We start from the raw sequence: 17,774 nt of genomic DNA on the forward strand, positions 1-17,774 counted from the left end.
TGAGATTGGGGGTGGTGGGGTGGGGGGCGAAGGAGATTGGGGGTGTGGTGGGGGGGGGGAAGGAGATTGGGGGGTGGTGGGGGGGGGAAAGAGATTGGGGTGTGGTGGGGGGGGGGAAGGAGATTGGGGGTGTGGTGGGGGGGGGGGAAGGAGATTGGGGGTGTGGTGGGGGGGAAGGGAAGGAGATGGGGGGGATGGGGGGGGAAGGAGAAGGGGCAGGTGGGGGGAAGGAGAAGGGGGAGGTGGGGGGGGAACGAGAAGGGGGAGGTGGGGGGGGAACGAGAAGGGGAGGTGGGGGGGGGGGGGGGGGAGAGCTGAACGGGCCGGGCCCGAGACTTCGGGCAGGGCCCCTCCCCAGCACCAGATTACAGGTAGGTGGCATTGGGTCGGGTCGGGAGGGTGGCGGGAGGGAGGTCAGTTCGGAGGGAGAGGGGAGGTCAGGTCGGATCCAGTCCGGAGGCGGGCGGGGCGGGGGGGGAGCGGGTGTCGGGTCCGGTCTGGGGGTGGGGGGGGCAGGTGTCCGTCCGGTCCGGGGGCGGGACGGGGGGGGGGGGGGGGGGAAGTGGGAGTCGGGTCGGTGTCGGGTCCGGAGGCGGGGGGCAGGAAGCGGGAGTTGTCGGGTAGGGAGGAAGCAGGAGCTGCCGTGAGAGGAGCCTTATTCACGCAGCCCCAGTGAGGCCATTCGGCCAGGACTAGGGGCTGCGTGCTTCGGCCCCTCCCACACAGTTTCGGGCACCTGGAGCTACTGCACTTGCGTGCCCACTGTAGCGCGCATGTGCAGAGGTCCCGGCACTGTTATCAGCGCGGGGACCTGGCTCTGCCCCCTACAGCTCCTGCTGCGCTGCGCCAAGGGCCAGAGGACCGCCAGGGAGGTGGAGAATACAGAGGTTTTTTTAGGCGCACTTTGTGGGTGAAAAACGGGCGTCCAGGTCGGGACTGCGCCGTTCTCGGCGCAGCTCGAAACTTAGGCCCATGATGTTTGTGTTAGTAAAGGAATGAACGTTTGCCAAGACACCAATAGAACGTTTGGCTAAGGTAGCTGAGGTATCAGCTCATGTATTCCATAACATGGACAGTCACATCTCCAAGTTCTTTTGGGGAGACAAAAGGCTGCGAATATGCCCGTAACTCCCAAAACAAGAGGGACTCAATCTCCTAAATTTCACTACCAGGCAGCTCAGATGCAAAGTGATTGTGGCCTGGTCCATAGCCACCAACATAACCCGTAGATGGGAATGGAAGCCAATTTTCCAATACAGTTCATCTTTCTTAAACTGTCAATAGCAACCTGGAGTCAGGTCTATGTCAAGAGGCGGGTTGGCAATTTAAACATGAGGTCTGAAGCCTCTACTTTAACCTTTTACTGCAGGTGGTCGGGGATCCCGGTAGCTGCAACGAGGCGGCCTCAGCCTTAGGGAGCAATGCTTGTGAGCCAGGAGGAGCAGGAGTGCTTCCTCACGGCCCCCCAAGCTCTCCCACCATCAGCCTGCCCCTTTCCGGGGCCGGGGACCTGACCCACTACCTGGGATCCCGATTCAGCCCCAGAGTCAGGAATCGGACTCACCCCCGGGATCACAACTCCCACACCATGTGGGTGGGACCCGGGAAAATCCAGCCCTTAGTGTAAGCAGCTTGATAATTTCTTACTGATAGGATTCTTCTATATTACAACAATGACTACACTTCAAAAGTACTTAATTAGCCATCAAGCACTTTGTAAACACACACTCTTCTTTCTTTCAAGCAGCCACAATACACTACAACTTCATAACCTATTAAACTCAACCTTCTGACTCAGCTGAGAGTACTACCAACTGATCGAAGGTAATACTTATCTGCCAATGACCTTCAACATGAGAACAGATCCTTTGTGCTGAATTTCATGAACTCAGCCAAGGCAGCAATAGACTGTTACCATTAGTATATTTCCCCAGGTTTTGAAAGGAAGAAAAATAACAAAAGACCACAGTTCCTGTTCCTGGTCACGAGTGAATGACTCCTGCTGGAATTGTGTGTGTATCTATATATGTGGGCAGGATTTGGCTTGGAAGTATTTAGCACACATTTGAATGGCCAGCTGGTACTCAAAGTCCTACTTGGACAAAGTACTAGAGGGAAACTGTTGTTTGTGGAAAATGACCCAGAGCAAGAAGGCAACATCTTCAGAAGGAGAAAAAGAACATTGAGCGAGAGCAAAAAAAGCATAGTACTCACTGTGGGGAAAGGTGTTGAACTTCCTCGGTTTAATCCCAGCACACTGGATCCTATACCACATAATTCAGACAAATATCTGCAAAGGACAGATTTACTATTCACTACTATTCCCAGCGATTGTGTTGCAATTGTTACTGGACATCTGAAAGTCAATTAACTGAAATAATCTATTAAGTACTTAAAGCCCCCAAATCACTACAGAAGTGTTTTAAAACACACCCTACAACACCCAACAGTTGGAATGAAACCATTTAATATGATTTGCTTTTCTCTCTACGCTGATCTGACTTCATAATTACTTTCTTCCCCAACATTTCTTTACTCTTGAGCATAATAAAAACAATTGCAACATTCAGGTATCAAGCATGGTCCACCATTCAATTAGCTCATGGCTGATATGTACCTTAACTCCTCTTTGTTACCTTTGATTCATATCTCTGGATACTCTTTCCCAACAAAAATCTCTAGATCTTAATCTTGAAAATGTCAATTGACCCAACATCCATAGCCTTTTGGGGAGAATGTTCTGGATTTCCACTATTCTTTGCGTGAGGAAGTGCTTTCTGATTAAACTCCTAAATGGCCTTGCTCTCATTTTATTATGTCCGCTTGTTTCGGATTGCCGCATCAGAGGATATAGTTTCTCTGGATTTGCCTAATATGATCCCTCTATCATTTTAAATACATTGATTAGATCATCCTTCAATCTTCTAAATTCAAGAGAATTCAAAATCAAAATTTATGCAACCTGTCTTCATAATTTAACTTTTTAAGCCCTGGTATAATTCTAGTGAATCTGCACTGTACCTCCTCCAAGCCCAATTAACTTTCCTGAACACAGTACTTCAGATAAGGTCTGGAAGGCTCTAATACTGAAGCGTCATTTCCTCACGTTTGTATTCCAACCCCCTTGAGATAAAGGCCAAAATTCTATTAGCCTTTTTGAACTGGTGAACAAGCTTTTATGATTTGTCTACATCAAGTATTCGAATTTGTCTTTCTTGGATTCAAACGAGATTACCTCACACTTCCCCACATTGAACTTAATCTGTCACAATTTTGCACTTATTTAATCTGCCACTGTCTCTTTGAAACTTCTTGTTCCCATCTACACAATTTACTATGCCTCCTAACTTAATGTCATCTGCAAACTTGGACATACAATTCCTTTATCCAAGCTGAGGCCCTAGTACAGATAATTGGGAAACACCATTTGGCACATTCCGCCAATTAGAGAATATTCCCTTTAACCCTACTCTCTGTCTCCGACATCCCAACCAATTACCAATTCATGTTACAAGGTTGCCTCCAATTCTATGCGCTTTCATATTTGCTAATAATCTCTTGTGCGAAACCTTTACGATGCCATCTAGAAGTCCACAAACAACATCCTCCTCAAAGAATTCAACAAGATTAGTTAGACAAAACCTTCCCTTCATAAATTCATGCTTTCTGATCAGTTCATACTGGTAATAAATAACATATGCATTTCTCCAACTGCACAAAAATATTACTCTATCTTTCGAAATCTAGAAAGTTCCAATATCCTAGATGTTATTTAAACAGATGGCTGAAATATTAAACAGATTAGAAAATATACTAGCAGCATTACTTCTAATCTAATCCCTCTAAATAGCTACAAATGAAGTGTATATAATCTTGTTGGGATCAGGTCACAGCTGTTGCTCCTTTGGCGTGCGACTTTTCTACACCTATAAAATTCCCAATCCAAAATCCACTGTCGGCAAAAGTAAAATGCCTGAATTTGAAAAAAGTGTTCAATTTACCTCTCAGTAAATATTTTTTTAAATTACCTTGGAGAAGCTGTAAATTCATCATGGTCATAAATTAGAATATCAATTAAGCCTCTGAATTAGATTACTAATCTAAGCATTGCTCTCTGCATAAGATAACACCTAAACTTTTTTTTAAAGTTACGTCTTTATTAGTATCATAGAATATATTTTTGGTCTTTGGAATCAATAGGAAAACCCTAAGACACAAAAAGTTAAGTACATACTAAAATCGACAAATTTCATGAAAATTATTTTAATCCAAATTAAATCATCCCTGTCGCGGTAACTAGCTAGATAACAAATTTTAATAATTAAAGTCTAATTGTAACATATACATTACACAAAAGGAACCACACTAACCGTAGTTGGCGTCCCAGTTTCCTGAAGAGAAAGACAATTGGTAAAAGGCTCAATGATGGAGGTGTTGACAACACACAAGCTCTATAATATTGCAGATATTTCCTCAAGCCACTTGTAAAAGCCTAGTAGAAAAAAAGATAACAATTTGTTCAATTTTTTGGCACTTTTATCTTGTATTAGTGTGTTAACATTGGTACAATTCTCAGTTCAACTTTTTCTATGTTCTGAAAACCAAGATCAAACTAACATACCTTCCCACGTCATAACTTGCTGGACCTAATATTTCATGAGCATTATGTCTCTACATCCAGTTGCAAAGCTTAGGATTGTATGCTCTAGCCTAATGTCAATGATGTATAAATATTGCTTTTGAACACAATTAAACATTTTTTAGATTTTCTACTCCCTCACCTGGAGCAGACAGGGACCATGCTCCTATAAATTGCAACATTTATTTTGATATACAGGTTGGACCTCTCTGGTCCAGCACCCTTGGGATCTGACCGGTGCCAGACCAGAGAGTTTTCCGGACCACGGGAGGTTACGCCGACCCTAGCGTCGTCAGCAGTACACTAAACTTACCGGGTACTGCTGACAACGACCCGGCCGTGTTCTGTGCATGCGCTGCGCAGAAGCCTACTGCGCAGCATTTCTCAGGCCCAGCTTCGGTGCCTCAGTCAGCCGCCACGCTCCTCGTTCCCATCCGCGCCGACCCGACCAAGGAGGGAACACTGGAGACAGCGAGGAGAAGAGAAGCAGCCAGCCCCAGGACACAGCACGCTGATCCGACCTCGGAGGGAACACCGGAGAGAAGAGGAGCAGCCAGCCCCAGGACACAGCGTGGGTTGCGACCCCCCATCGGGAATGATGCCGGAACAAAGAGTCCCGGACTGGAGAGGTACAACCGGTATAGAATTCAAGATGCCAAGCATCAAGAAAATAATTGATTTTTAGCTGTGTAACTAAAGGTACTGCCAAAAATCATGCCAAACTAATGAGGATGTGGACTTTACCCTGGAGTTATTGTGTTGGTCAAAGCAGTGACAAAGAAGTGATTGACTTTCCTGGCAATAATCTAAATGTTACATCTAAACAAGGACTCTGAATTGATTATTTTGTTGTGGAGCATAACAAAAAATGTCTGAATACAAAATTGATTGAAACCTGGAAAACAAGTCCTTTTTTGTATGTAGAGTCAAGAATCGGCTGAAGAGAGAAGTGACTGAGGCGGGTGTAATAAGTTCCATATTCAGCCAGTTCAGATAGGAGGTTATACATGCTCTCAGGGGACGTTCCTGAAACGTAAACTCCTTGCTTCACTATAAATGCCTGGAGAGTCTGAAAAGAGAAAGACAGTAAAGTAAAACAAATCATTTATATACCAGTAATAGTTATCCGCAGTTACAGCCTACTATGATATTTCTAAAGTATATTATTCTGCAGTTACGGCAGTAATGCTTTGTAATTAAAGACTATCACCATTTTTTAAAAACACAATTCAAATTGCTCAATTACCTTTGAATTTTTAATACTTTTTACATATTGCAGGTACAATTATTTTAATGCAGCGAGAGATAAAGTGTTGGATAATGGGTACATTGTGAATCTTGTACTTAGTGATAACATCAACCGTTCAAAGGTCTGGAGTTCTGAGGAGTTGCAATGTCGGAAAGCTACTATTATACAAACAGTACTTTTCACTCCCTACAAAAGAATCCTGAACCAATGAAACCTATAAGATAGGGTAATTCTGCAGAACTGGGTTTAGAGATCGAGGTTGATCAATATCCCTTTTATTTGTATAATTCAGCAATGGGTAGTCATGGGGAAGATGTCTACATGTGGGGGTGTGGGGTGTGGAGAAACTAAAACTGGGGGCCATAAATGTAGGATGGTCTCTGCAAGTATTTCATGTAAGGTGCACAGCTGAGTACTGATCCAGGGAACCCACGCAGCCGGCTTTCCAATGTAAAAACCTTGCATGCGTGGTATTTTGAATGGCCTGTGCAATCCCTTAAAGGGGTCGCGCAGGGCCATAAAAAAATTACAGGGAACATAGGTCACTGGTAGATCCAATGGGGAGTTCAGGAAAAACTTATTTTCCCACACAGAGTGGTGAGGATGTGGAACTCACTATCATATGGAACAGTTGGGGTGAATGGCATAGATGCATTTAAGGGGAAGCTAGGTAAACACACGAGGGAGAAAGGAATGAAAATATATGCTGATAGGGTGAGATGAGAAGGGGTGGGGGGGCAGAAGGCTCATGTGGAGTGTGAACACCAGCAGAGACTAGTTGGCCCAAATGGCCTGTTTCTGCACTGAGAAATTCAATTGAAGTCAAAAACTAGAACCTCATCCCATTTAATTTTTTGTATTTATCTAGATTTTTCAGATTCTCCAATTAAATATATTGGGAAGACTGAAGCCATTGTTTTCGTACCTGCCACAAACTCAGTTTCCTAGCCAATGATTCCATCCCTCTCACCAACCTCTGTCTGAGGCTGAGCCAGACTGTTCGCAACCTTGGTGTAATATTTGACCCTGAAATGAGCTTTTGACCACATATCTATGGCATAACTAAGACCGCCTATTTCCGTAACATTGCCCGTCTCTGCCCCTGCATCAGCTCATCTGCTGCTGAAACTCTTATCCATGCCTTTGTTACCTCTTGATTATTAGACTTGATTATTCCAACGCACTCCTGGCTAGCCTCCCACATTCGACCCTACATAAACTAGAGGTGATCCAAAACTCGGCTGCCCATGATCTAACTCGCAACAAGTCCCGCTCACCCATCACCCCTGTGCTCGCTGACCTACATTTGCTCCCGGTTAAGCAATACCTCAATTTCAAAATTCTCATTCTCGTTTTCAATTCTTTCCATGGCCTCGCCCCTCCCTATCTATGTAACCTCCTTCAGCCCCACAATCCACCCCGCCCCCCCACGAGATGGCTGTGCTCCTCTAATTCTGCCCTCTTGAACATCCCCGATTATATTCGTGCCTTCTGTTGCCTTGGCTCCAAGCTCCGGAATTCCCTGCCTAAACCTCTCTACCTCTCCAAGATACTCCTTAAAATCTCTCTCTTTGACCAAGCTTTTGGTCACCTGCCCTAATTTCTCCTTATGTGGCTTGTGTCAATTTTTTTTGTCTCCGAGATGTTTCACTACGTTAAAGGCACTATATAAATACAAGTTGTTAATTTTTGTATTTATCTGGATTTATCACATTATCTAGATTAATAGAAAGTTTTGAATGTAGTCCCCAATCTTTTATAAAAGCTATATTGCACCGGAACTACACTTATTGCAATATAAATTCTCTACCTCATTCAGCAAGAAGGTCATCGATGCCACACCAATGAGGACGTTCAGGACATCTTTGACGAGTTCAGATTCTTTTTGCAGTACAGCTGGTGTTGGTTGCAACAGTGTAGCACTGATGAGCTGTAGTTCACCTTGACGCAATCGGTAGAATTTGTCAAAAGCTTCTCGACCTGCTTCAGTGAGATACGGTTCCTCTTTTCTACCTGGAGGACTACGAGAAAAAAAATCTGATTTTACTGGCAGTCAATCATCTTACTTAAATTGTTACAAAAATTAATCAATCAGATCTGCAGTCAAGTGTGAATGAAGTAAACTTTCTGCTATTTAGAGTACATTTGCAGGGGGAGGAAAGTGTTATATATGATTCTACACGATTAGTCACTTACACTATTAAATGTTACTCAAATAAAAAGGTCTCATACACATATTTTATATCATAAAAATGAACAGAAAAAATAAAATTCGGCTTCATTTCACTTATTAGCCTCTTTGAATGTTGAGCCTTATGAGCATACACCAAGCACTGGAAATAACAATACTTATTTGTAATTAGCTATAACCACCATTTTGTTAGCAATTACATCATTTTCCCAGAGTTGGCCATTTGCAAAATTCTATTTGTGGAGGCCAACCTTCTATTTGCTTCACCTGCCTTTCTTTGACAGGCAGTGGGAACTGATAATCATTTGAATAGTATTTCTTGCTCCCCACAAGAACAGTAAAATACTTAGAAACATTTCCCTGTCAATGCAACACTTGTGTACAACATTTTATGCAATGCTGTACCTTCCCCCCGCCGCACCCCCCCCCCCAATCCCCTCAAAGAAGAATTAACTGTACAAAAAACAGTGGGAAGAGCAAACATTTGCTGTAGTCATTAATTGTAATGAAGCCACTGCAGTATGCTGTAGCTATGTGACTGGCATTGCTGCTCACCCAGGTTTAAAACCAAACATTAGGATAATGTTCCTTGAACAAAGCACAGACGTGGCAGAAAGTGCACCAAACATTATTGCCAATTAATAGGGGGGGAAAACCACCTTATTTAAAACCCGGATTATAGCATTGAGTAGCCACTTTTCTCCTACAAGCTCAAACCTTGTCTCCTTTTCAAATAAGGGCTCGGCTACAATGCAATACAGCAAACGATGAATCCTTAGTTCTTACATCAAGTTATTAAGGTGATGAGCGGAGTCAATACACTAATGGATCCTAGTACTTAGCTAATGCAGTTAACATAATTGGAAAGTTTATGAAGTAGAAATGCAACATTGTCCACAGGATTTGTGAAACAGTGCCAAAAGGTGACAATTTACCTCTAGCCTATTGAATGTAAACAAAGATTTCTATTTAATTGTTGATTAAATATGTTTTAAATGATACTTTCTTCCCCTCTATGTTCTCAACCAGAAAATGGTGTGCAACTTGGGGGGGGGGGGGGGGTTGTAGTAACCTGCCTCCAGGCCTCCCGTGCTTGATAACCAAGTCCTTCAACAGCTTGACTTGTCTTTTTGCCTCCACAGCAACCACTAAAAACTTTGCTAAGCACAAGAGAAATGGCAGGTGTGAACTCACACACTGTATTGTGCCAAAGCGCACTGTTATATCAATATTCCATGCTTCTGATCTGCCCTACAGTTCTTTAGTAAGAACAATTTGCAATTGTATAGTACTTTAATGTAAGGAAAAGTTCCAAGGAACTTCACAAATAGGTGGAAAGGCATTGGAGGATAGCAACAGAGAGATTAGAGCGCAAGCAAAATATTTTATACACTGACAAGTTTGGTCAAATAGGTTTAGGAAGGGGGTTTGAGAAAGTAGGAGCGAGGCAGCTAATGGTTCAGCCAATGATAGCAGAGCAACTTGAAGGGGGAATGCACCAGAAGCCAGAGACACGAGTTAGTACCACATCTAACTCCTCAAAAAGGAGTTAGATGTAGTCCTTACTACTAGGGGGATCAAGGGGTATGGCGAGAATGGGGTACTGAAGTTGCATGTTCAGCCATGAACTAATTGAATGGCGGTGCAGGCTCGAAGGGCCGAATGGCCTACTCCTGCACCTATTTTCTATGTTTCTATGAATGCTCTGAAGGGGGATGGAATATAGGGCTGGAGATTTTAGAGATAGGATGGGGCAAGCTCATTATTTAAAACAAATCCAATATAGGGTTGAAGTAAAAATATACATACAAATTGAAATCAAGAACCACTCCTGCTGCTGTGTCAGTTCATGGTTATAAATAAAGCAGCAGAGAAAGAGCAAAACATGACTTGAACTAAACATCTGGGATGTTTTACAGCAGATTTACTTCAAGAAAAAACTGTCAACTCCAATTGAAACTGGGGTTCATTTCTAGAGGGATGGAATTGGAATGCAGGGAAGTTATATTAAACTTGTACAGAAACTTGTTTAGTGAACAGTTCTGGTCACCATATTATAAAAAGGATAGAGAGGCACTGGAGAAGGTGCAAAAAAAGTTTTAATAGAATTATACCAGAACGAAGATGTTATCCATCAGGAAAGATTTAACAGGTTGGGGCTATTTTCTCTAGAAAAAAGACTGAGGGATGACCCGATAATAAAAAGGTTTGATAGGGTAGGTGTAGAGAAACTAGGCGAGACCAGAACTAGGGGCCATAAATATAAGCTAGTCACTAGCAAATCCAATAGGGAATGCAGGAGAAACTTCTTAACCAGAGAGTGGTTAGAATAAGGAACTCGCAGTTGAGGTGAATAGCATAGATGCATTTAAGGGGAAGCTAGATAAGCGCAAAGAAGAAAGGAATAGATGGATATACCGATGAGGTTAAATGAAGGGGCGGGGGGGGGGGGGGGGGGGGGGGGAGGAGACTCGTGGAGGAGCATAAACACCGATATGAATCTTTTGGGCCAAATGGCCTGTTTCTGTGCCGTGAACACTTTGCAATGCTTTGTAAACAGACACAAATCAGTAAAGCTTAGCATTTTTGCCTTGTGGATATTAAAAACAGGTTAACCCCATACTAATGAAATAGGAACTCCGGACAGCAGAATGAATCCAGAAATTAGTATGTAAAAGATAAACTGCCTATGACCACTAGAGATAAATAGCTTGTGATCTTACTAGACTCGGGTTTAATTAAGAGACTCCTACTGTCTCAGATTTGACCAAGAGACTCACAACATGGTTGCAAAAGTTATCGGAAGAGTGTATGAAATGTTTATGTACCAGATAGATAAAAGAACATAATGAAGAAAAATGAACAATGGTAGAATCAAATTGGATCCTTATGATGGTGCACATCAATGTGCAGCACCATACAGTACTAAGACAAAGGTTTGATCATTACTCCCCAAAGGCAGTTCTTAATCTCAGTCACAGTAAGCCCAGGATAAAATAAGCACTAATCTACAATAAAAGGAGAGAAAAAAAAACAGGTCATTCTTTTACACCTTTAGAATCTGTTACAGAATAGCTTTGGCTGAGGCCTGGTAGCAAATTGTCTACCCTCCTCCCCACTGATGAATGCATGGCATGTGGAGCTGAGGAAAGAACATAAATAAAATAATAAAAAAATAATAACTTCAAATTATTTTTATATCTGCCTAAACATTGGAGTCTAGAAATCAGTCAGTAATATATGATGAGACCCCTCAATTATGTACATTTTTAAAAAAAATGTCTGTGGAAACAGTGTAAATCCATTTACGTAATAGAGTTCAAATGGAATCTGGTTTTCCCTCTTATATTTCAAAATGGAGACCTTGGCCCAGTTATTTGATCTGTGGATTATTTCATATGTATAAATCATGCCGATCAGATGGCCCAAATTAATGTTACACACATGATGTAATCATGTCATGTGTTTAATGCCTTAATTACCTAGCCTTTGAGAAGAATTTAATCATCAAATGGGCCTGCTTTAACATTAAAGTAAAGACAGATGTACGATTAAGAAACAGTTCAAGTTTCCAGTTCCTGGCTTGACACTAGCTGTGCAAGGTCAATACCTGCATAATATCAGCTAAAAGCCATTGAAAAAGCAGTTTATGTATAGCATACATCAATTCGTATGAAGTGAGTACATCGCAGTTCTTCTCTGCTTCTGTGTAATTATCTTACTTTTATTTGATTCTATTAGCTTTAGCCTGAACATTTAACAATCTGACACTGTGGAGTAGTCAGGAGAATGTGGTGAACATCCCACATGGACTCCATTGCATTATATCATGATTGAAGGACAACTGAGTGTTCCAGTACATGCTATCCCATTCACGGTATGCGCAAGTGTGCAGGCCTTCGCTCGTCGGAGACTCGGCCTGCTTATGGAATCTGCATTGTGAATACAAATATTGAGAAAGCCCAAATGGTAACACTGACATTTGACATAACTGGGCATCATTTTACACCTATAGTTAATGCAGGAAATAAATTTAAGCCTATAGGGAAGCATCCTGTTTTTTCATTTCCCAGCAAAAGGAAATAATTGCTGAACTAGTTGGTTTTGTGATTCAATCATGCACACAGACTCGGTTGCAGTTATAGATTATTCAACTCAATATAAGCACACAAGCAGTGCTTCTGCGTGGTCAGCAGGAAATTGAGAGAAGCCTCTTTTTGATGTTGTAAATGTTTGTGCAGTTACTATTAATATTGCTTGATCAAAATACAGTATTCAAAAACACAGAACAGCCACCAATAAAATCTATCTTTCACTTACCAGCCAATTAGTTCCCAACATCTATACTTGCTTGGTTCATAAGTAAGCACTGCATTCCATAAATCAATGTCAGGAGATGAACTGGGTTCTGACTGGGAATCTGGAGTAAGGTTGGATGCTGACTGAAATCCTTCATCTTCTGACTGGTCAATGCTTTGAGGAACCTGTGTACATAAGACAGTATTAAGCTTCATCTTGCAAAATAAATATCACTCTATTCAGTTAGCAAATGTATTGTTATTGTGATGCTTTAAGAATCAAGATAAAATTCAGTTCCTGCCCAGTAACAACATGGTGTCAAAGATCACAAACTCAAAATTCAATACTAGTGATATGGAACTCACCTCCTTCCAAGAGTTCAATTATATGTGATAAACCATTACTTCTGTCCCCATAACTGAATAAAAGGTACTAGAACAATAAAAAGCACAGCAAATGGCAATTAAGTGTCAAATGAACTTTAAAAAGACTTGCATTTATATGGCACCTTTCACGACCTCAGGACATTCCAAATCACTTTACAGGCAATGAAGTACTTTTGAAGTGTAGTCTCTGTTGCAATGTAGGAAATGCGGCAGCCAATTTGCGCACAGCAAGCTCCGACAAACAGCACTATGATAATCTATTTTTGTGATGTTGATTGAGGGATAAATATTAGCCAGGACACTGGGGATAACTCACCTGCTCCTCTTCGAAATAGTGCAATGGGATCTTTTATGTCCATCCGAGAGCAGATTGTGCCTGGTCTAACGTCTCATCCGAAAGACAACACCTCAAACAGTGCAGCACTTGCTCAATACTGCATTGGAATGTCAGCCTGGACTTTAGTGCTCAAGTCTCTGGAGCTGGAGCTTTTTTCTTTAGAAAAGAGAGGACTTAGAGAATACCTGATAGAAGTCTTTAAAATGATGAATGGGTTGGACAGGGTAAACGTGAAGAGAATATTTCCACTTGTGGGAGAATCCAAAACTTGCAGCCATAAATACACAATGGGGAAATAAGGAGAAATCTTTTTACTTAGACAGCAGAACTTACTTCCAAAGGTGATGATTACATTGTCAAATTACAACGCTGAACTGTGAAAATCTACATAGAGTATTCTCTATCATTCACAAAAACTGGGACTTGCATTAAAAAGCAATCAATGGAAATCTATTGTTAAAACTTGATGAAAATACAAACAATTTAGTGCTCTTTAACATACATTAACAAAGGGTTATGTCAGGTAAGAATTTGTTCCATCTTATAAACATCCTAAATTGGATTCTAGTACCATAAGCCCATAAAAGCAGTAAGAATTGGGTTTATAGTCAGTTTTCTGTATGGCAGTGCAAATTAGTATTCTTCTTAAGATGCCTATCTGGAGGAGTGAGAAACATTTAGTTATTTTATTGCTGACAGTAAACTGCTGGGTACTCCACATTAAACAATGTTTTATTATGTTAAAGCCACTATATAAATGCAAGTAATTGTTGTAGTACCGAATCAACATTAAACCATTGGGGCAGATTTTGTGGTGGGTACTCAAAGCACGCCATCATACCACAAGTTCGGGATTTGCATATGAACTTGTGCACTGTCAAGTTACGACTTGACAGATGATCCGCACGAACGGGGAAATACTCATTGATGGCACTGAGTTCAACTAATTACCCACCAGCAGCCCAGCAATTACATACGGAAATGATATGGTTAGTGAAAGCAGGCGCAGGAGCCTGTTTCACTGCGAAAGGAACTACCTTTCCATTCTTTTGCAGGTTATTTGTGAAGATTAATGAAGCAGTAATGGTGACAGAGTTTGCATCAAGCCAGCGTGGTTCAGCTTTAGCTAAAATGCTTCAAAAAGAGTATTTTTAAAAATTTATCAAAAGTTTTTTTCCCCCACTTTAAATAGACAATCTTGAATATGGTATAATTGCTATAACAAAACGATTATCAATTTGCATTCCTCCCTCCCATTATATGTGAAAGCACTCTCCTTTCTCCCCTGTTGCCTTACTCTGTATCTTTATTCCCCTGTGTACCAGTTATCATATCCCATTGAACAATTAACTGTACAAGCCTGATGCTGGTTCTCGCATATCGTCAAGAGGAAACTCGGCACTCCCATTGTTTGGAACACCAGGCCCATGTGATCCCAGGAACGCTTTCGCACATGCTGCACCTCTGGGATACGTGGGCCATTACGCTGCCCTCCAGTACGCAGCGACAGAGAGCAAGCTCACAAAGGACGTAAGTTGGTATTATATTTGAATGCCGGCAACATACTCCGTAGGTATGTCACCGACCACAAAATCTACCCCAATATCTTGCCGACATCTCCAGTTCATCATCCAGGACATAGAACGAGGTAATGCCGCTGCTACAAGAACCATTTGTTAATAAATCGACTTATACCGACTGAGCAGCTCTTTTCTGGCTTCCAAACCAGACATGGTGAGTTTCCAGCATGCTGTCAGAAAGTGACTGAAAACCAAAAAGACTTCTCGTAATAGGTAAGACAATCTGTTTCTCAACCTGGTTTTTTGAATGCATTTTTATGGCTTTAGTATGAGTTACATTAAATATTGAACAGCTTCCATGATTGCACATTCTGAAACATGCTGTGCCAATGTGTGTGAATGATGGTTAGATGGCTTGAAACTTTAATTTTCATACTTAAAGGAGGAATAGATGGTGAGAGTTTCACGCCTTCCTCAAGCAGATTGTTTATGCTGATTTCTGCTTGTTTGCACAGAAATTTTTGTCCCAGTGTATGTTAATGAGATTTGCAAGAAATTTAAGGTGTAATATCTGCAAAATGGGTTCACGAATAGGCATAATTTCGGCTGTAGCTTCTCAATTGCGCCCCCACAGGAAATTTCTTCCCTATATCTGGAATGTTATATGCTCTGCTTCACTTACCTTAATTTTAAGTCCAGTCATAGCCACGTTATCTGGCACTGCTGGAAAATCCAACTTAATTTCCATTTCACAAGTACGACTATGTACCAGTGCACCAAAGAGCGATACTCGCGTATCTTTCTCATACTTGTCGCCAGCTAAGTAATTATGGGAGAATAGTCCAATGCCAGGTAATCCAGTGCCAGGTTTTGCATCCATTAACTGAAGCGTATGTTGTACACTGTCATGAAATTCCAAGTCCTCACTGGAAATGAAAGGTAACAGACCTGATTCAAACAGGCTCACATCATAGTGGTCATAGCCCTGAAGTTTTACATTTCTTCCAACATTTTTATTGTTCAAGAAATAATCCTTTTTCTGTGGCTGAAGTTGATATGGTCCAGTCCCTGCAAGCTCAATCAGAAGTTTCAGAACAGACTTCAGATCAGTTTGCGCCTTGCACGTTGATGTTTCCAATTGCTCTGTAAGTTCCTCCAAGCGATCAGCTTCCACGCCCATGCCAGCCACCCTCAAGTCGAAGGACAGCAGCAAGATTTTGTTTTTCACAGGTAGCTTACTGATATCAGACTGTGTCTTTGGAGCTGCTTCATCTCGGAAAAGATTTACAAATAGCGTATTGTAAACTACCCGTTTTAATTTTTCCTTGAACTGTTCTCGGTTGAGCTTTCTTTTTCCCAAATAACACCTCCACGATAAACCGGTCATGTGGGCCTCACAGAGGTCTGCAAATAACTGTGTAATGCTTGCCATTGGTGTTTCGGAAATGTCAAACACTTCAGATGCGTCAAAGTTGAACTCTGGCCCTCAGATCCAGTAGATACAACAGTGCAGCAGATTTTCCTTTAGACCTGGGGGAAGAGAAAAATTCTTAAACACTATAGTGTAACATATTAACTTTAAAACATCACTGTATTTAGGCACGGTTCTTTCAGCTATTGATAAAGAATATCTTGGTTTTTTAAATTTAATTATTTCCATCCAATTTGGGCAGAAAATATACAAAAATTGAAGCTGGGTGGCACTTGCTTTGAGAGTAGGGATAAATGGTTCATTCTCTAGTTGACAACCAGTAATTAGTGGGGTGCTGCAGGGATCAGTGCTGGGACCTCAACTATTTACAATCTATCTCAACAACTTGGAAAAAGGGACCGAGTGTAATGTAGCCAAGTTTGCCAACGATACAAAGATGGGAGGAAAAGCAATGTGTGAGGATACACAAAATCTGCAAAAGGACATAGACAGGCTAAGTGAGTGGGCAAAATTTGGCAGATGGAATATAATGTTGCAAAGTGTGAGGTCATTCACTTTGGCAGAAAAAAATCAAAGAGTAAGTTATTAGTTAAATGGAGAAAGATTGCAAAGTGCTGCAGTACTGGGGGTACTTGTGCCTGAAACACAAAAGGTTAGTATGCAGGTACAGCAAGTGATCAGGAAGGCCAATGGAATCTTGGCCTTTATTGCAAAGGGGATGGAGTATAACAGCAGGGAAGTCTTGCTACAGTTGTACAGGGTATTGGTGACGCCACACCTGGAATACTGCGTGCAGTTTTGGTTTCCACATTTACAAAAGGATATACTTGCTTTTGAGGCAGTTAAGAGAAGGTTCACTTGGTTGATTCTGGGGATGAGGGGCTGACTTATGAGGAAAGGCCGAGTAGGTTGGGCCTCTACTCATTAGAATTCAGAAGAATGAGAGGTGATCTTATCGAAACGTATAAGATTATGAAGGAGCTTGACAAGGTGGATGCAGAGAGGATGTTTCCACTGGTAGGGGAGACTAGAACTAGAGGGCATAATCTTAGAATAAGGGGCCGCCCATTTAAAACTGAGATGAGGAGAAATTTCTTCTCTTAAAGGGTTGTGGATCTGTGAAATTCACTGCCTCAGAGAGCTGTGGAAGCTGGGACATTGAATAAATTTAAGACAGAAATAGACAGTTTCTTAAACGATAAGGGATTAAGGGGTTATGGAGAGCGGGTAGGGAAGTGGACCCGAGTCCATAATCGGATCAGCCATGATCGTACTAAATGGTGGAGCAGGCTCGAAGGCCTTCTCTTGCTCCTATTTCTTATGTTCTTACATCAGGTGGATGGCACAAGACTAATACCAAAAAAGGTTCCCGAGAACTTAAAAAATGAACTGCCAAGAATACTTCCAAGTATCCTTTTACTAGTTTATCCTCGGCCCCCATCTCTTTCCCAGCCCCTCCCTCCCTCAGCCCCCATCTCTTTCCCAGCCCCTCCCTCCCCTCGAACCCCCCCCACTCTCTCCCCGAGCAACCCCCTCCCCAGCCCCCACCACCCTCTCTCTCTCTCTGCCCCTTCCCCCGCTCTCTTCCAGCACCCCTTCTCTTTCTCTCTCCCCCACCTCCCCCCCCCACTCTCTCCCAGCCCCTTCCCCCGCTCTCCCAGCCAGTCACTCCCAGCCCTCTCTCTCTCTCCCCGCCCCCCCACCCCCAGCCTCTCTCTCAC

At 42.2% G+C, this 17,774-nt stretch overlaps 1 protein-coding gene across 1 annotated transcript; it reads right to left on the reverse strand.

Moving 5' to 3' along the window:
- Positions 1-2,214: 2,214 nt before the first annotated feature.
- On the reverse strand, positions 2,215-16,148 carry LOC139249763 (gamma-tubulin complex component 6-like; the record flags this gene model as incomplete). Its single annotated transcript, XM_070872553.1, has 6 exons — positions 15,304-16,148; positions 12,400-12,563; positions 7,699-7,909; positions 5,535-5,708; positions 4,371-4,492; positions 2,215-2,290 (listed from the first exon to the last, which is right to left on the reverse strand). Coding segments are annotated over exons 1-6 (1,497 nt in total), but the record flags the coding sequence as incomplete, so codon positions are not given.
- Positions 16,149-17,774: the final 1,626 nt, after the last annotated feature.

Source organism: Pristiophorus japonicus, unplaced genomic scaffold (assembly GCF_044704955.1).
Source record: "Pristiophorus japonicus isolate sPriJap1 unplaced genomic scaffold, sPriJap1.hap1 HAP1_SCAFFOLD_3310, whole genome shotgun sequence".
NCBI lineage: Eukaryota > Metazoa > Chordata > Chondrichthyes > Pristiophoridae > Pristiophorus > Pristiophorus japonicus.